The sequence below is a fragment of the Mustela putorius genome, unplaced genomic scaffold, assembly GCF_011764305.1.
Source record: "Mustela putorius furo isolate JIRA1106 unplaced genomic scaffold, ASM1176430v1.1 tig00000127_pilon_pilon_pilon, whole genome shotgun sequence".
Taxonomy (NCBI): domain Eukaryota; kingdom Metazoa; phylum Chordata; class Mammalia; order Carnivora; family Mustelidae; genus Mustela; species Mustela putorius.
Window position 1 is genome coordinate 12,338,374 of NW_025421288.1, and position 20,181 is coordinate 12,358,554.

At 53.9% G+C, this 20,181-nt stretch overlaps 1 protein-coding gene across 2 annotated transcripts in view; it reads right to left on the bottom strand.

Annotated features, from left to right (window-relative positions):
- Positions 1-20,181, bottom strand: part of CHKA (choline kinase alpha) — a 59,806-nt gene that overhangs the window by 10,751 nt on the left and 28,874 nt on the right. The window contains exons 3-9 of one of the 2 annotated variants that reach the window (XM_045065966.1): positions 13,465-13,518; positions 6,128-6,241; positions 3,336-3,469; positions 2,981-3,085; positions 2,419-2,477; positions 723-810; positions 218-326 (exon numbers count right to left, since the gene is read on the bottom strand). In XM_045065966.1, coding sequence (XP_044921901.1) covers positions 218-326; positions 723-810; positions 2,419-2,477; positions 2,981-3,085; positions 3,336-3,469; positions 6,128-6,241; positions 13,465-13,518 — 663 coding nt within the window. The remainder of the gene's footprint in view (positions 1-217; positions 327-722; positions 811-2,418; positions 2,478-2,980; positions 3,086-3,335; positions 3,470-6,127; positions 6,242-13,464; positions 13,519-20,181) is intronic. The other variant, XM_045065970.1, reaches the window with a different exon arrangement.

The following is a 20,181-nucleotide window of genomic DNA, read 5'->3' on the forward strand; positions in this document are numbered from 1 at the left end:
GGCTCGGGTCATGATCCCAGGGCTCCCCGCTCGGTGGGGAGCCTGCTTCTCCCTCTGCCTCTGCCTGCCGCTCTGTCTGCCTGTGCTCGCACGCGCTCTCTGACAAATAAATAAAATCTTTGAAAAAAAACAAAAACAAAGATGCAACCAACGCTAACTGCAGAAAACGGACTCCTGCAGTTCAGCTAGCGCCAGCCCGCACTCCGCCATCCCCCACCTGTTGTTTCTGGGTGGGATACTTCAGGATGTTCGCTCTGAAGAACGGGTACTTTTCGTAGTTATAGTCGTACATCCATTCACAGAAATGATTCCCGATGTCGAATCCCCTGAAAAAGACGCAAGAGCAGCTGCAGAGAGAGGCAAACTGCCAGCCACCAGGCTCCCTGGGCTGAGAAGGGAAAAGGCCAAGTCGTGAGCACCCTCCCCAGCAGCAAGCGGTCCTTCCTGAGGACCCCCCAGACCCCCCCCCCACTTGCCTCAGGGACAGGGAGAGGCCGGGGTAGTCAGAACCAGCGCCGGCAGAGGCTGCAGAAGGTCAGTCCTCTGATCTCTGAAGCCGACAAACACCAGATTCTGCATTCTGATCAGTCACCGCCACCTGCCCCCCACCCGCCCAGAACAGGCCCAGGCCGCTTCCTGCCCCGCCGCAGGCTGCCAGGACAGTGCGCAACTCCCGGGGCCGGGGGCCTGGCTGCCAACCTCCTCCCGGGGCGGCCGCACACCTGTAATTGTAACTGCTGTACTCGAAGTCGATGAGCATCAGCCTCTGCTTTTCGGAATTCTCTCTGCCCTCCAGCATTAAGATATTACCTGCAAAAGGGGTTGGATGACATGCCGGTTACTGCGGGCGTGTGGGCAGTGGAAGGCGCAAGTCCTTGAGCAGAAAGGCCAAGCGTGGTTGTGATCCTGTCAGGGAACCCTGGCCACACAGTGAGGGGGTGCAGGCTGTGGAGCGCCGGGAGCAGCTCCGCCTCCCAAGGCCAGGCCCTCAGCAGAAGGCTCAGGGTCACGCAGACACAAGGGCCCCTGTTCACAGCAGCCCGACGTCAACGTGGCCCTGCGCTCGCCCAGGAGCAAGGACGGCCGTCCTCGGCTTGTTGGGGCAGCACCCCCGACTTTCCACACAGGGGCACGAAGGAAAATGCTTGGGGCATGCTGGGGTTCCCGCCCACCCAAGCCCCAGCAGCGAAGCAGCTGCGTCCCGCTGCTTTGCCTCACTTGGTTCTCCGAGGAGGAGGCCACAGGCAGCAGTTCCTGCCACCATATTCCCAATAAGGCTCAATTCTGGACCCCCAGTGAGCGGGTGGCCAGACCCCCCCCCCACTTGCCGCAGCGTCCTGCATCTGTCACTACCGGCTAGCGTGTAGGCACTGGTGAGCCAGGTTTTGCTAGTGTTTTGGCTGTGCCCTTTCCGGGTTTCTGCAGGAGGCGCTCTTTCTAGGCTTTGCCACACACAGCTTCTGTGTCCAGGGGCCATTAACAGGAGACACCCAGAGCAGCGGAACAAAGTAAATGTACAAGCCCCCCCAATCTAGCCTCTCACTGGCCAGCAGACCTCCCTCAGACCCCTCTGGTGACGTCTGCGCAGCTGGCTATCATCGGCTAACGCACATTTACGCCCCGCTCGACTTGGTCAACAACAATCTGCTAATCAATAAGCTAACCTATCGCACTGAGTGATGACTAGTCTTTAACAGGGACTGTCATCAAAATTAAAAACAAACTGCTGAGCCCGGCAAAGGGCCGAAGGGGAACGTGAGCCAGCCGCGACGGAGAGCACAGCGAGAACAAGGCAGAGCCTCCCCAAAGCCGGCCCGCAGCCCGGCGGGAGCGAGCCCAGCTAGGTGGGGCCTCCGTCTGACGTCACACGGAGAGGCACCCGGCCTCGTACCTTAGGGAAGGCACAGAAACCCAAAGTCACGGGAGTGACCTGATCCCAGGAGAGCAGGTGGCCTCAGGCACCTGCGAGGAGGTGCAGCCAGCGCAAGGCCCCCAGCACTGAGCGGGGCAGTCGCCTCTTACCGCGTTCTCTGACGATCAAAGTCACGTGTGCACCAGAGTCACATCTGAACACATGTGACTCAGGAGGCTTCAGTTCTTTGGCCAAGCTCCCAGTTTAGTGAATGTTCTCATTTTCTCTTCTCTGTATATGTTTTTTACAAAAATGGGAGAACACCCATGTATTTTTCTAAAACTTGCTTTTTTTCTCTTCAAATATCCTGGTGATTTTTCTGTTGGTCAGCATAAAAACTTGACCTCCTTTTTCTTAGTTCTACAACACCCCACCACGCGGCTGTCCCATTATTTCACGCACGTGTGCCCCTCCGCACGGACACCTGGCATTTGCCACACACGCTGGAGGCCACTTTCCAAGGACACACACACACCCGGCCTCACAGAACAGGCAGCAGTTCTTACCTTCCTGACAGTCGTTATGACAGAACACAACTGGAGAAGGGGTGGACTCGAGTAGCGACCTGGAGAGGGAATCACAGCTCGGGTCAGACGCCACCGTGCCCGGGACTGGACTGGCGCTCGGCACCACCGTGCAGCCTCCCTGGTGCGGCCTCCCCGCGGCACTGTCACCGTGAGCTCTGAGAGCGCTACCATCCCCTGGCCGCAGCTCAGCCCGGGGCACCACAGCAGCCCCCCACCGTGCACAACCAGCTCTTCCCGCCCCGCGGGCCCTCCCCAGCCAGAGCATGACCCTCCTGCTCGGTGGGCTGAGCCTGTGCTTTAATCACACCTCTGATCACAAATGGACGCTATGGGACACATTTGCTCATCTCTGTCTCTCCTGATAAGACACAAGCGCCTCAAAGGCCATCTTAGTCTCCATGTCACCAGCGCCATGCACACCCAGGAGGGAGGGGAGAGATGCCGTCGGGCGCTCAGAGAGACCGCGCAGCGCCCCTACCCCCGGCCCCACGGCTCCCCTGACCCGCCCCGGGGCTCGGCCGTGGCCGTGACCGGGCCTCACCTCAGGTGTTCCAGCTCCAGGGGCAGGTTGTAGCGCAGGAGGCGGTGCAGCTGCCTCCGCCTGGGCTCCCCCGAGAACGTAATCCTCAGCACCTGGTTCAGGTACCTGGCAGGGGAAGGAGAACAAAAATCACGGCCCGGCTCTCGGTGGCTCACCGGCGGGGCTCCCGCCAAGTCCAACCTCGCTGCAGCAGCGGGACAGAGCCCGGGGCTGCAGGCTTTCCAGAAAGCTCATCTCCCGCCCGGCTGCCCACTCAGGGACCAGAGGGCCGCCGGGGTGAACCCGTACTCACTCTGGCACCTCCGGCAGCCGCTAACCGAAAACTGAGTTAGAGCCAAGCGGTTTGACCACTTACTTTTCCATTGTTCCAAAAAGCCATTTTGGTTCCTTATTGAATGGCATTTTCATACCATGAAACGTGGCCATTTTCTCGGCTATTTCTGCAGAAATATCTGGCACACTTAATTCTTCAGTGTCTAAGCGCCGGCTCTGGAAGGAACAAGGGAGTCAGAAAACAGCACTTCTCTGGGGAGCCTGGAGGGGTGCAAATGTCCCCCCCAACTAAGACCCAGCAGCCGGTCGCGCCACTGTCTGGCCGGCGCATGGGCCTCCCCAACGACGCACCCTCAGACTGCGACCCAGTGACTGCCACAGCGTTTCTCAATGCCTCCACAAGCTAATTCTGTTTTGAACCCTTGAACCGTGAGAGGGTCCTTCTCACATGTAAGCATTTTGGCGGACCCCACCTCCTCCCCTCGCCCCTCTCCCCCCTCACCAGGGCTCGCCCTGCACCCCATGGAAGGCTCCGGGTCTCATGGCAGCTGCATGAGCCCGTGTCCAACTCCTTCAGTGGCGCAGACACCCCAGGCTGACCCCGCACAGCCGAGAGGTGGTGCTCAGCACAGGTCCTCCTCTGGAGCACGGCCAGGAGCTCAGGGTGGGCCGTGCCCCCTCCTCCACGGTGGCCGCAGCACCCCGCGCGGCCTGGAGCAGGCTCTCAGGGCGCCCGGCTGAACGAAGCCACGAGCGCCCCAGCTCCCCCCGAGGAAATCACCATCAGCCAAGATCTGTCTTTCCCACACGCACTGCCCCCCTGCAGAAGCCCAAAGAGGCGCCACAGCCGCAGGGGTGAGGGGGCGGCGTCTCCAGGTTGGAGAGAACCCAGCTGCAATTCTGGCTGTAATCCTCACTTCACAGTCACGTGGCCAAAGTCTCGCTACTCAGGCCTCTGCATCTGACCTTCGGACTTGTATAAAATGAGCAGCATGACATGGAGTCCCTGGCAGGGCTGCTCTGACCTAGAGCAGACAAGGCGGGCAAGGGCCCTGGGCCAGCCCCCAGCCAGGGAGGTCTCGACGAATGGTGGGAGCCCAGTGAGGAAAGCTCAGATCTGACTGGCAGCAGCGGGCTCAGCCGCAGCCTCCTCCACTCGGGAAACCTCCAAGGACAGGGGACGCGGCTCTAGGGACAGCTCACTCAGCTTTCACATGGCTTTTAATAATGCCAGTACTTCGTTTGGCATCATGGAAAGTCTAAGGCCAACCGTGCTCGAAGATGAACGTATTTCAGAGTTCCAAGCTCCCGTCCCAGTGACAGGACACTGACCAGGGTCCTTGGAGGTCACTACTCTCCATACCCTCTGGAAAATGGCTGTGGGGACCAGAAGCAGTGGAACGCATCCCACCCCGTGCAGTGTTCAGGAGTAAACCTGGAAATAACACACGCCAGCAGGCTGAGCCAAAGGAAATCACCATTTCTCGGGCCATAGTTGATGACTGGTAGTTTCATGTGGTTCAACCTAGTACTTCAACAGAACTTCAAAAAATCTTCACTATACAAAACATCATACACAGAAGAGGCTAGAATTTCAGAGCTAGCACAGTATCAATCCCACAGATGCTACAACCCACAGACCCTGAACCAGGACAGGACAGTCCGATCATTCTGGGTGGTACTCACTGGTCCTTCACCTGCCCTAAAGAGAGAAAGCTTACCACACATTATATTTTAAACAGTGTTTAGTTTGCTTTCAGTGGGCTTTACTCAAGTGCTATCCTATGTGTAGTCTTCCACGACCTGGCTTTTCTCACTCAATGTTGTGTCCTTAAGACGTTGCCACTTCTACCCACAGAAAATATTTCCGATTTTGCATACTTTCAGATACTTTATTATCCCATTTAATCCTCATGCCAGTCGGAGGTTTTGGTCTTCACTGGGACAGTTATAAATGAAAAAACTGCCAGGTGGCGAGCCAGGTGCCAGGGCGGGAGGGAAGGTCTGTTGTGAGGGTCTCCTTGCGGATTTCCACACAGCTTCCGGCTGGCAGGTGCATAGACAGTGCTGCCACCAGCCAGCAGGGGGCACCCTTCCCGGGACCCAGGTCCCAAAAGGCTACTACCCCTGGGCAGTGGATTAGACAATTAGGACCCCTTCCTCCAGCCTCCTGATGAACACAGGTTGAATCCTGGCAAGTCGAGCATCCCTTCAGCCAGGTGTCCTGTGTTTAACCCCGACTGTACCAGGCAACCCTGCACACACAGGTGGCCACGCAACGCAGGGTGTGAGCCCATTTGTGACCCCAGTCCTTGAGGCGCTCTCACAGCTGAAGATATTACAGCAGTATTAGAAATGCCCCAGGACAGCAAGAGAAGGCACACCGTCCCGACTTGGATTTGAGCTGGGCCCTGAAATGTCAGAGGAAGCTGACAGGCACCTGGGAGCTGGGGAGACTCAAGCAGAGGGACTGAGCTGGGAGACAAGGCAGAGAGTAGTGTGGCGGCCCCACCGGGCAAAGACCCAGGTGTGGCCAGGGCCCTGGGGCTCAGCAGGGAGTTCTAAAGGCGGTCCAAAAATTGAGAGGAACAAGGGGAAAGGGGAAAGGTTCAGGGCAAGCAGCTTTAGGGGACAATAGGGAACGTTAGGTTTCATATCTATTTTCATTTGGATGAACACTCTGCAGGAAAGACAGAGGTTCTAATGTAAATTCAATAGAAATCTATTTTTTCTTTATTTCTGAGACACTTTCATAATGCTGAGGCCCACTTACTATGTCAGCCCACAACATCTCAGACTCCCACAGGACCAAGACCACGAATCCGTCTTTTGTCTGCGGCACCTGTCAACTGACCAGCTGAGAACCCCCCTTACCGGGATGAACTGCTCCAGGCGGCCTTGGGGGAAGATGCCGTAGAGCTTGGGCCCAAGCGACCTCTCTGCGAGAATGGCAAACATGACGCTCTCCAGGACCATGGCCTCGGCCCCCTGAAACAGACAGCAATACACCGGAAGTTTACTGAGGGCTGACTACGAGCAGGCTCACAAGTGCTCCCACGCGAGCAGGCTACCTGACCCCCAGCAGCCCTGCCCCCACATTGTAAGTACGAAGAAACCGAGGTCGATGTCTTGTAATCCGGGGGCTCTGCACTCGCAACCGTCCCACTATACTGATGAGCGTGAAAATTCAAGTTTAGCGGAGTCACTGACTCCAAAAATAGAACAGTATCTATTGGCATTTTCTTGCTTGTATTTATTTAAAAATTTCTCAAGTACCACCCATGGCATCTTCCCAAAGGCCACCACAATGCCACCCACTCTGGTCGGGGGCTGGCCTGCTTTCCGGCCCAGAGCATGGAGCAGGAGTGCACCAGCCACAGGGGCCTTCTGGCCTCAAACCAACCCTTCAGGACGACTGATGAATCTGGGCCTGCTCTGGGGTCCAAAGAGCACCGGGGCATGGCACATTCACGGGGCCTGTGCTCTGCTCTGCCCCCCAGCCTTCGGAACGTTTGTCTCTTGCCAAAACCCAATGATGCTCATATGCTACCTTCGGTCCTAATAATCCATGTGGGATCTAGAATGATCCTGTCTTCAAAAACTATCTTTTGGTCTCAGTTTAAATTCACTCTTTAGTTCTTTGCCATTAAACAGCAAATGAGCCTCTAGGCCACTGTGTCTGAGGAGGGGCCGACAAGCATGGCTAGAAAATGCTTTCAGGTGATCCTTACTCACACCTTGTCAGGCAATGCACCCTGGGGACTAGGATCCCGCAGAAACACTGCCCACAGTGAAACAGCTCTTAAACTCAAGTTATAGAAACACACACGTGGGGGCACCTGCGTGGCTCAGTCGTTAGGCATCTGCCTTCAGCTCAGGTCATGATCCCAGGGTCCTAGGATCGAGCCCCACATCGGGCTCCCTGCTCAGCGGGGAGCCTGCTTCTCCCTCTCCCTCTTGTTGCTTCCCCTGCTTGTGCTCTCTTAAAATCTAAAAAACAAAACAAAACAAAAAACAAAACAACCTACACACACACCAACAGGACCTACTCAGCAACGACAGGACACTAAGTTATAGAAAAGAAAACAGAGAAATTATTTTTCCAAAGGACGTGGAACCACACTAGAGGAAAAAGTAATTTGGTCATTTTCACATTTCGGGGAGCAAACAGATTTGCCAGTCTGGTAACCTCCCAAAATTATAGTTTGGCCACCGTCTTGTGTCACCCACAACTATGGTCTGACCACCTGGTGAGGCCTGATTTTTATTGTTTATTCAAAACTCATTTGCAGTTTTGTAGCTAGGCCTGCTACGAGCTAAAAACTGTGTCTTCCCCAGATTCACGCTAACCCAACCCAATGTGATGGTGCAGATGAGGTCATGAGTGTAGTGCGTCCACGCGATCAGTGTGAAGCGTCCCAGAGTCTGCTGTCCCTCCCTCTGTCTCTCCACCACGTGAGGACACAGGGAGAAGGCAGCACCCACAGGCCCAGAACCCAACTGTGCCAGCACCCTGGCCTCCAGCCTCCAGCCTGGTACGAAACAAGGCTCTGCTGCTGGCAGCCCCGAGGAGTCTGTTATAGCTGCCCAAGGAGACTAAGACACAGACAATATCAACACAGCACTCATCTGTCGGGTCCACGAAGCTATGGGCAGGTTTGAGAGGGGAATCCCCCGGAGGAGGTAAGGTCACTGCTGACCCCATGTCCGACACCAGAGACGCCTGCAGGAGAGTGTGCACAGCTCTGCAAGGTGTTTCTCCAACTCTTCACTTGGAACCCGCACGGAGTGACGTGCTGTGGTGAAGGCGGGCCTGGCACGGCAGGACCCGGTGGCTCCAGTGGGCGGCAGCAGGCAGGCTGCCGCTGGGCGCCCTGCGCTGCCCTCAGCCAGCCGGACCCCCTCCCACCGGCTGCAGGATCTCAGAGTCCCATCAGGATTTCTCCTGTCTAGGTATCCAGGTTTCATGAAAGTTAAAATTGTGTTTTTCAGCTTCCCTCCGGGTATAGTGACTGAGCCCAACGGCGTCAGGGCGGGCACCGTATAGAACACATACTAAACCAGCCCTCGAGTTTGAAGAGTTTGAAGTTGCGAACTTCACAGAGGTGAAGCCCCACTGCGCTCCTTCAGGAGGCTTAGCGTGCTGGGCGCCACGTCTGCTCGGGACAAAGGCCACCGGGAACAGACTTCACAGGCCGTGCTGTCACTGGACTGGACACACACTGCCCAGAGCCAAGTCAGCCTGTCGCCGGGATGGTGGCGAGAAGCTGGACCGAGACTTGGAAAGTTTGCAATTCTCTTCGGCATTGCTCTGAACACAGCAAACAAGGGATCTCTTTGTTCACATGTAATACCGCAGTTCGGTATCTATTCCCAGTGCGGAGGAGGAGGAGCTGTGCGCGGAGGGAAGAACGTGGAGGGAGAAACGAAGGAAAAAGCTTAAGAAAGACGGGTCAAGAGGCACGCCCAGTGCGTGGGTTCGGAAGGAGAGCAGGTAATCTCGGGACGAAGGAGAGCAGGTGATCTCGGGACGAGTGCGTCAGCTACAGGAAGCCTTTTTGTAACTGCCGGGTCTGCACACAGCTTCCTGCCCGCTCCGTGCGAGCGAGCACAGCAAAGGAGCGCCCGGTAGAGAACAGGGTGGGGCCCGCATGACCCAGTCCCCTGCCCAGCGCGCCCAGGCCCAGCCACCCAACCACAGCGGGTCCCAGCTCTCAGGACAGAAGGTCCTACCCTCTACTTGAAACGATTTACTCTGGCTTCAGAAACATTCATATATATTCAGCCCCCAAATATTTACAGGATGTCCACTACGTGCCTGGCACTGTGGTGAGCCCCAGGGAAAGAAGAACAAGGCACGACCGTCGCCTGCGGGGACCCCCTTCCAGAGCCGGAAGCAGACAAGAGTGCGCAAGGGCGGCACAGGCTGGGGACACTGTGGGGACACGATGGGGCGGGGTGGCTGCTTCTAAGGAGACGGTGACACGGACTCCTGAGGGGTGAGAAGCAAGTACATTCCAGGAACTGGGAGCCCCCTCCCCCCCGGCCCCGCAGTGGAGCAGAGCGACCTGGGAGGAAGAGGACAAAATGAGCTCGGAGGGGCCGGAGGTCCGGGCCACGAAGCCTTCAGCATCTAAGGCCGCGTACACAGCTGGCACGCAGCGGACAAGGAGGAACCACACGGAGCCCGAGCACCCCAGTGACTGTCCTCACGCAGCAGGCTATCCAACACACCCAACCCCTCAAACAACCTTGTTCACCACTGGGCGAGACCTTCCAGCATTTTCTAGCCTAGTTCATTCTAAAAAGCAGCAAAAATGCTGAAATCTCACATACTCTTCGAGGTTTTACAGTCCGCCCCCTGAAGCCCTTGTTCAGATGGTGGTGGAAGAGGTGGCGGCGAGCGTGAAGGTGAGAGCGGTGTCCGGTGATGGCTGCTCAGGGGGGACACGGGGAAGGCCAAGGAGGCCACTGGATTCGGCAACGTGGAAGTCCCTGGTGACAAGACAGGGCAGCAGAAAGGTGGGCAGGGGACCAGCGAATGGAAGAGGGAGAGGCACCGCTGGTTGGAGGGGGCAGAGGTGTGCAGACTGATGACTCACCTTACCTACACAGCTGTATTTCTTTAAAAGAATTAAAATCCTGTAATAATATCGAGGTTAGGAACTTTTGTGGGGTTGGTTTTGTTTTTAAATATAGAGTCTCTCTTTTTTAAGATTTTATTTGTCTGGGGCGCCTGGGTGGCTCAGTGGGTTGGGACTCTGCCTTCGGCTCAGGTCATGATCTCAGGGTTCTGGGATCAAGTCCCACATGGGGCTCTCTGCTCAGCGGGGAGCCTGCTCCACCCCCCCTGCCTACTTGTGATCTCTGTCAAATAAACAAATAAAATCTATTTTTTTTTAAGATTTTGTCAGAGAGAGAGAGAATGCACAAGCGGGGGGAGCAGCAGGCAGAGGGAAAAGCAGGCTCCCTGCAGAGCAAGGACCCCAATGCGAGACTTGAACCCAGGATGCCAAGACCATGACCCGAGCCAAAGGCAGGCGCTTCACCTACTGAGCCAGTCAGCTGTCCCGAGATTATGAACTTTCAGAGAAGACAGAAGAGCATTTCTGTGGTATTCTTGCTGAAACTGCATAACCTCATTCCAGCCATGAGAAAAGGTGAGACGAACCTGTGCCAAGGGAACGTTCTATGGAATTACTGATCCATGTGCTTAGCAAGCCTCAGGACTGTGAGTAACACAGAGGCAGACGGGACAAAGGCAGAACCCGCAAAGGCAGCGTGGGGTCCAGGCTGCATGCTGGAACGGGACAGAGAAAGCATCCACGGAGAAACCCGGGAAATTCAGGTAAGGCCTGCAGCTCAGTTGCTGTTATCCCGCGAGTGCTGGTCTCCAGGGCTGTGGGAGGTGCTGGCGCCAGGGAAGCCGGGGAAGGGGCGGAGGGGAGCGCTCTGTACTAGTTCTGCAAACTTCCTGTAAGTCTACAATTAGTTTGAAATAAAAAGTTAAAAATAAGTAAAACGTGTACAAAAAAGACTGAAATCAAGCACTATAGCAAAACCAATTCCTAATTCTGTGCAGTGGGGCGAGGGCATCTATTACGTCATTCTGTGCTTCCCAAACGCTCAACACTTTTCCCAAGAAGAAAAGAAATCCTGCTACAGAGAGGAGCAGACGTGGGGCGAGGGCAGCAGGCTCTGGCCCCTGGAAGGGACACCCCTGGAAGGGACAGCAGCCACACGCCTGTGGCTGGAGTCGGGAGCCCAGGGAAGGATCTGCCCGGGGGAAGGGCAGGTACAGACATAGACAGCCTGGGCTGGAAGCGGGAAGATGAGGGCTAAGAACACGGCAGCCAGGGCAGGGAACGGCCAGGTCAGGAGGGCGAGCCTCCCAGAGAGGCTGGAGGTCCTCCCTGTCCATGGGGTTTCCCTCTAATGATGTCCAGTGGCTCAGGTGCAGGCCCAGAGAGGGCGAGCTAGCCGGGGCCAAAGACCAAGCAGACACGGAACTCTTCACCAAACCATGGTTTGTTTAACAGAAGGGAAATGGTCTGAAAGCAGGAACAAGGAGAAAGCAAGAAGGACCCCCCACTCCCAGTACCAGGCCATGATGGGAAAGCACCTCCCCGCAGGGAGCTGCAGGGGAGAAGTCTCTGGGACAGCGAGGCCGTAGCAAGGCCAGTTAGCACAGGAAACGTTCGGAAGAGAGAGGACAAAGACTGCAAAGGCCAGCCATCCAGACGGGCGCACAGAACATCCTGGACTGCGGAGAGGAAGGGAGCAGGAATGTGTGCACCAGCAGGCAAGGGGCAGAAGGTTACGGAGCTGTGCGAGGGCTCTGGCTACAGCCGGCATCCGACAATTCTATCTGCGCCGCACTGGATAGCGGGCCTGAGAGCCACGGCGAGGCAGCAAGAGGTGGGGAGGTCCTGCCCTGAGCCTAGACCCTCGCAGGAACAGGAGGCAGACACGAATCACATCCTGCTGCAAACTCACAGCCAGAGGAAGTGCAGAGGCCAGGAAGACGGCGCTCTCGGCGAGGGCACAAAACAGGGAACACGAGGGCTCCGTGGGAAAGCAACCCTTGGGCAAGGTCCTCACTACAACAGCAGGGGGCTGGGAAATGGCTGAAGCTGAGAGCATCCCAACCGGGAGGGACAGCATCTACGAAGAAACCCCCCCAGTTTAGGACAACGCGGCTGGAGAGCAAGAATGGGAAAGGACACGGAAGAGAGTGAAAGCTCGGCGGGGCAGACCACCAGGAAGCCGGCTGGGGCACAGGGAGGGCTGAAGGACATCAGGGACATCAGGCCGGTGGCCGACCCGATCAGAGCAGCAGCGGGAGCAGGAGGGGAAGCAGGGCCCCCAGAGGAGACGGGGGCAGCCTGGACTAGGGAGGCGTGTGGTACTGAAGGAGATGAGCGCGCAGACCCAGGGTAGAGCCCACAGGGAAACAACGGACCCGTGCTTGAGACATGGGGTGACGGAGAGAAGGGGGTCCAAGGGGCCTCCTGGCTTTCTGTTGGCAGAGAAAGGAGAAACTGAGGTTCCTTGGAGGCTGTGGGGTGGAGACCAAGTGTTCAGTCTTGGACCTGGCGAGATGGCCAGGCAAAGTGGGCAGCACGGGAAGAGGGCCTTGGGCCTCGTTGTGGGGCACGTCAGACAACAGATCAGACCCAGGAAGGAACCGAGGAGGGGAAGAGAACATATTGGAACAGGCAGGGTGCTGCAGGTGCCACCAAGAAACCTCGTTAACTAGAACTGAGAACATGCTGTGGGTCTGGCATCACAGAGGCCCCTGTGGCCCAGCCTGGTCGACCATCAGCACACACACAGGTCTATACCCCAAGGACTCAGGCTGGTGGAAAACTCTATGTCCATTACTTCCCGCCTGGTGGCGTCTGTCAGCGTCACCCAGAGCACATGTTCTAGATCAGCTAGACGGGGTTCTCCGGGGCAGGGTGTCCCTGGAACCACCCACCGACACATGACGGGGGACACATCAGTACTTTTATTCTTTCACAATCTCACCATCTTGTTAATTCCCATTTCTTGACAGTTTCAGTAACTAGTCTACAGTGAGTAAAAGCGTACTTCTGTCTGTGTTGTGGGCAGTGTGTATGTCCATACAAACCTGCACACACTGGGCCAGTGTGCTCCAAGGTGGCTTATCGCCCCAGCATGAGGACATCACTGCTCTAGAAGCCCCACATCTGAGCCCCGAAGAGGGACCAGGCTGACACATCCACGCTCTCGACCTCAAGCTCTTCTGAATGTCAGCATTCAGAGAGGGGGTCATTCTGATCGGGAAGAGGCCCCGCTGACCAGGGCACCGCACGCGCGGGCAGAGGCACTCCTGCTTGCCCCAGGGACGGCCTGCTCCAGTGTTGCGTGGATGGAAGAAGAGGGTCAGAAGCCCAGCGCCCGAGCCAGCCTGCCTCCGCATCCGTCACGCTCAAGCATCTCCCCAAACCACCTTCCCCTGGCACCCCACGTGCTGTTCCGATCGCCGTGAAGACACCACACATCTGCTGCCGACACTGAGCAGGAACTACTACAGCCGGGCCACACTCGCTCTCACGCGGGCGGCTCCCCGCGCAGCCGGAGCCCAGCCTCTGAGAGACAGCCCGGCCCCCGGGGGGGCAGTGAGCAGACAGGCACCACGGACACCGCGTGCACCTCAGACAGGCAGAATGCACTTAATTACTTACTTGAAATTCATTTTCTTTCTGAGCTTGGTCGGATCCCTCTTTATTACAGGACCTCTACGAATGAGAAAAAGCAAACACTTCTGGTAAGATGGGGAGCACCAGACAGACACTAGCTTTGCAACCACCAGAACAGTCAGGCTTTACAGAACATCACAGGTCTTTAACGAATGCTTCTCAACCCACGGATGTCACCAGCGGCAGGCCAAAAGGCACCACCAGTGTCCAGTACTAGGACCAACACCCGAGGAACTGCTTCGTTTCTTTACAAGAAAAGGAATGTGCTGTTGACCCCAAACAGCCATGTACCTTTTCACAATTTCACTGTCCGAGGAGAGGGAAGCCAATAGGGGGCGCTCTTCCAATCAGGCCTTCCCAAGACAAAGGGTCACGTGGTCTCCCCAATTTAGCTAGGTGGTTCCTTCAAGTCAACACTGTCCTGAGGAAGCTTCCTTCCTGCAAGAACAGGGAGTGTACACACACCCGTGGCAGGTCGCCATGGTCAGCACAGAACGGGGACAGAGAAGAAAGCCCGGTGCAGGCAGGAGCCTTGGCACAGAACCCGTGCGACGAGCCTGCCGACCTGCTACTTCTACGGCCTCGCCCGGCTCGCCGGGCCTGTCGCGGGCTCCATCTGCATTCTGCCTCCACCAAGGAGAGGGTCATGCGAATTTACCAAGTCCTTAAACTTAGTTCAGATGTTGATATTTTAAGGGATATTTGTATAGCACTTTCCTCATTGAAATGGCCAATTACTGGAAACCTGGGATCTAGCAGTAACGACTAGACCCTTAGTGACCGTCAGCAGCTCTCTGGCCGCGCTCCGTCTCCACGTCACAGATCGTGTCTTTTTAAAAGCCACCCCCCAGCCTGAGTGCCTGTGCATTAGAAATCTTCACACGATCTTGAATAAGGGGAGGGAGAAAAGCAAGTCAGAAACTTAAGCATCGTGTCAGAATTTATACTCAAATATTGCCTCTCGAAACGTTATCTGTCATCATTAAACGGAGCCAGCTTAAGCCAGACATAGAAGGAAGCCCATAAAGGGAACTTTTTAAAAATGTTAAGGTAAAAAGATTCTCGAACATCCCGTGAAGAACATACCTTTCCATGCCACAGCTTTATCAAAAATACCTGTACCAAGGGTGGAAAGTGTGGACGGGGGGGGGGGATGCCACGTTAAGCAACACCAGCTACGCTAGCACCAAAGAGCACAGCACGCTAGAGCCGCGCTCCTGTCCGTCCTGCACGGACACACTCCGCAGACGCTCTGGTGCGCATTCTGCACAACCGTGCCTGTGCGAGCTTCCTCAGCACAGAGGCAAACAAACATCCGTGTTCATGATGCTATCTGCAAAAGACTTGCACTTACACATATTCAGTAACATCTTTAACATCCCGTGGAGATCATTTTGTACAAAATACAGAAGTACAAATGGGGGGATAGATACTTTCACTCCTGTGATCTGCGTGGGATCTGGGTTTCTCTGATGAAACGATGTTAGAGGTTAAATCCCGTTACAGTGAAAGCTGTAAAAATGAAAATCCTCCAGAAATACTTGCAGATGTTTGCTGACGGCTTGGGTGTGTGACGTGGTGACCTCTCAGAGGGAGCGGTAACTGGGTTCCACGACAGCTTCGCTCCTTCCTTGATTCCAAACCACTGCCATGGCCACGCTGCTACCTCAGACTCAGAGTTTAGGGGCCCCTCTCTCCCCCGTGGCCTAGCAGCTCTTCACAAATAGGGACTCCATCTTTCCTGTATGGTCCGTCTTCCCCCCAAAAAACACCAAGCAATCCTGCTGCCCCCTAGGCTTTTTGCCGGCTGAACTAAAGGACCGGCCATGCTGTGAAGCTCCAGGCACAGCCTCCGCCACGGGGTCAGCCGGCTTCCAGCGAACTCGCATCCATGGTCCCAATCATGGGGAGAACCGGCTGCAGTGTTCATTTGGATGCAGAACAGGGCCAAAATGCCCCCAAAACATTAAATCCTGTGCTTGTCCTCCCTAAGGAAAGTTAAGACCAAAAAAAGTTCTATGATATGGTATATGGAATTTGGATATTCTATGGAAGTTTGTTGTAACGGGATTTGACCTGTGCCAAATTCTAAATGACTATGGTTATTCCTATGCTGTTATATTCGAACTGTATCTTCTTAGGGAGATACAGTTAATGGGTTATTCAGTCAACAGAAGTCCCTTTCCCTCATCCAATGGTGCTCTCAAAAGCAAGTCACCTCATCCAAAGTTACAAATTGCCTGAGCTCCCAAGGCCATTCCTTTCTAATACTCACGCCAGTGGCAATAAATTCTGTTAAGAATTTCCCCACCGCTGCCCACTCCATCCCGCCCCCAAATGAAGGCGGGATGTGCCATCAGAGCACCATGATGAGGGCCAGATGGGCTTCTGCCACGGTCAGCCTCTGTTCTGTTTCCTCAGTACAAAATGTTCAGCTTCCCTCGATCCTACAAACAGGAAGAGTTAAGACCAGGAAATCTCAAAGCAACCAGACAGTCACGGAAAGTGAGAGAAGGGGCCTCATCCCGACAAGCCAATGACAGACAGACTCACGCTGCCAAGGAAGAGGTCAGAGAACTTTTTTGAGCAGGAAGATGGGAAGTAAAATATATCTTGGAATCTGTAGGATTTTCCATCAGAGGCACAAGTTTATCTGAAGCAGATATTAAAATATGTGGTGTAAATATGTAACAGGACTCTAAATTTTTTGCCAGCTTTTCATGTTAATAAAAACTAGCCGTCATATATAAAATATAACTAAAATGTTTTACATTAGGAATTTGAATACTGGTTAATATCAAATAATTACTAAAATCTTTTGATGTAGGGGGTGCCCGGGTGGCTCAGTGGGTTAAAGCCTCTGCCTTCGGCTCAGGTTATGATCCCAGGGTCCTGAGATCGAGGCCCGCATTGGGCTCTCTGCTCAGCAGGGAGCCTGCTTCCTCCTCTCTCTACTTGTCATCTCTGTCTAATAAATAAATAAAACCTTTTAAAAAAATCGACCTATCGTCAGTTACAGATGCTGTCACAAGGAGGGAGTAGCCACTCTGCTGAATGTAACGGCTGCGGCTGCACAAGCGCGCTGGATGGAAACATGGAGGGCCTCTCTTTACCAGCCCTGCCGTCCCCCCCCAGGAACAGAAATACGAAGAACCGCACGGAGCACCCACGCAAGCCGCCTTATTTACTTCGTCATTTTAAGGGGACTCCATGCCCATCACAGGGCTTTAACTCACGGCTCTAAGATCAAGAGTCGAGAGCTCTACCGACTGAACCAGCCAGGAGCCCTCCACCTGGCTCTTTTAAAGGTTCTGAACAAAAGAGCAAGTTGACTGTGGCCTTTCAAATAAGACACTCTGGCACCCATTAGTGAGAGATTAAGAAAGAACAATCCAGTGTTAGCTAGACTCAACTTCCAGGACATCTAACAATCTGCTCTAGGAAAATCTGGGATTATCCTCGTGAGCTGAGTCCCAAGCAACTCCCAGACTGTCAGTGTTTACCCCCAAAACAGGAGGTGTTGCACAATTCGGATCGCTCCGTCACTGCGATGCCCGTCTGGTCCCGGAGTGGCACGGGCTCTTTACTATGCGGCCCATGGCTCAGGGGCTCCCCCTGAAGGTCTGCCCACACTTGACTCTCTCGGGCGAGGCCTTGTGCGTCAGGTGAGCTGGGGCAGGGCCAGAGCGAGAACCCTGGCTCCAGAGAACGCACAGCAGTCACGCCGCAGCTCCTTCCACTACCTTCTGCCCTAATTCTCCTCTCAATGCTCCTGGGACCCTAACCTTCCTTCTCCCTGCTCCTACGAAAACATTCTGTATTTATTACTTTTATGGTCTCTCTCAGCATTTTCCGAGAAAATATTTTACACATCACACTGTACTGATTTAAAGCACAGCTGGGGGCACGGAGGGGGCTCAGTTGGTGAAACGTGCCACTGACCTTACGGTCACAAATTTGAGCTCCACAGTGGGCGCAAACATTACTTCAAAATAAAATCTTTAAAAAAAAAGTAGGGCGCCTGGCTGGCTCAGTCGTTAAGCGTCTGCCTTTGGCTCAGGTCATGATCCCAAGGTCCTGAAATCAAGCCCCACATGGGGCTCCCTGCTCAGCGGGGAGCCTGCTTCTCCCTCTCCTGCTCCCCCTGCTTGTGTTCCCTCTCTCGCTGTGTCTCTGTCAAATAAATAAATATTTTTTAAGTAAAAAAATAAAATATAAAAAAATAAAAGTATAGCTTTTTAATGGTCTTCTCTAGAGCATCTCCAGTTACCTCGAGGAACATTCTAAAACAATTTGATCCTCTGAAATTGGCAAAATGCAATGACTTGGTTCACCAACAGGAGACTAGAAGTTCTATGAGGCTTTAGAAAGACATGAACCAGAAGAAAGGCTCCTTCCAGGACCTTCTCAAAATTTATGTCTGATCCAGGGTAACCCGCTGCCCCAAGACCCCCAAGGCTTCGGGAGCATTAGTCAGAAGTGGACTGGCTTCCCTGGCCTGTGTGCCTCCCCGCCAGACCAGCACTGCCGACCCTCGTCAGGCTACCGGCTCCGGGGAGGAAACCGACTGATGAGCACAAAGAAGAGAGTCTGTTTCTAACTCTGACCAAAATACCAACACAGCGTGGTGCTTCCTTAAAGTTCAAAGTAGTATGAAGGAAGAAGGAGCAAAATACCTCAAATGAATTTTGAGGCCCGTAAATTTCTAAAGTTACCAAATCATTTTCTACTGAGGAAACAGAAGAAAGGGATTGATTTGCCCTGGACTGAAAAGGGGAAAATAAAAAATTAAAAAAAAGGAAACCCCCAAACCCAAAAGTGGTATGTTCGCTACATGGTTCCACAACATTCTGAAATGTTCATCGTTGTACTCGGAGCACAGCACAGACCGTAGCTGGTGCTCCTTAACGAAAGCATTGCAATTGTCTTTCATCAACAGCATTTTGAGACCAAGAACTAAAAGAAAGAAAAGAAAGCTGTAGAGAATGCTGTAGCTTCAGAGGCTCATACTATACCGTGAATCGTGTCTGTCACCTGGAAACCAGAGTGCTCCAGGCACGATCGCATGGACAGCCTGCGGCAGAGAACACATGCAAGACAGCTAAAGTGGTACGTTACCCCCAGGTGCCCTTCACGCCACCCAACACAAGGACATTCCTTCCCTGGACGGGTGGGCTGCAGTCACACCGTCGCTCCAGGGGCCAGAAATCTGTATCGGTTTCATGCTATCAATCCCAAACATTTAAGACCAGCAAGACAAAGACACTTTGCATATGTCAAAATTAGACACAGTAGTCTGCGATTCGTTTAGTTATCAGAAGAAGGCATCAAAGCAGGTATGAAAGGGCCGCAGACAGCGACTGGGCAGCTCTGTCTCGAGTTTACCTGAAGAAATACTAGGTTAGACCAAATGGGAACAGCAACACTGGAACGATGTGTTACTTCTGGGAGGGAAGCTGACTACCTTAGGAATGGACAAAGTTACGCCACACTCAAAGTCCAAGGGGATTTTTTTTTTTTTAAACGCAGAGTAAACAAAACAACTGAAACTCATGATGATCCTAGTAACGATGAGGACGTGTGCTCTCGCTGGTCTCCTGGGACAAAGCAGGGCTCTTTGCCAGGGAGCCCGTGTGAGCCCGCGTCCGGCGCTCTCTGCAATGTCTATGAGCAGTGCGCTCCTCCCTCTCCGATCCTCCAGTATGAACGATCTACGGGCTCTTCCCATACTGTCTGTTTCCCATATTTGGGGCGGGGGGAGTTAATTTCTATTTCAACTGGGATTAAAAGAAAACAGGGAAGATGGCATTCTGCTTTCTGGATTTAAAACAGACCATGTCCCAGACTGCACTCTTTTGAGTCACGAATACATATCTGCATTGTGCCTTGATGCCTTTAGTTTTATTATGGTTAGTACTCAATAAGCACTAATATTAGCCTTCTACTGCTCAAAGAACACACAAAAACGTTTTCCCAGACAACAGAGATCTTTGAGTGGATTATAGACATTCATGCCCGTGAGACCGTTCAAACGGTGAGGCCAAATCTCTCCATTCATGCACAGAAGGAACCGGCTCAACACAGAGTCACTGTTCGGACAGAGGAAGGGACAAAGCAGTCCTCTGAGACTTCCGCCAACTGGCACAGGTTACATTGAATGAACAATACGTACTGACATTTGTGTCTTCCACAATTCATGATAAATAAGCAAACGGGTTATTTGTAATCAGCCAAACTTGCTGCTTTGAAAAGGCTGCTACTGGACGCTGCGGAGCTCATGTGCCTTCCCAGCATCAGAAAGGAAAAAAACCAGGTTACATTTATAGCTTGCATTATCGTTTCAAGCTCTCTTCTAGCAATCACATCTCTTTCCACAGGGCAAAGGCTGAACCAGGACTTTTCAACTTCTATTAAACTATCCTACTTTCCTCGGGGTGATCCTACAGGGGAATTCTGTGTCCAACAATTGTGCAACTTTGAAACCAACCCTCCTCGTTAAAATGAGAGCTAGGCCGTGTGAAGCGGACCCTGAACTGTGTTGGCAGGCACTGCTTTTGGATCAGACGGATGTTTTGATGTTTATAGTGTATGCATTACAGAAACGGGCTGGGAGAGAACAAAGTCTGGGGACAGAAACTGTCAGCTTTCTGCCCCTTAGCCTGCGGTGACTAGCACCGAGGAGCAGGACCCCATAGCCACCGT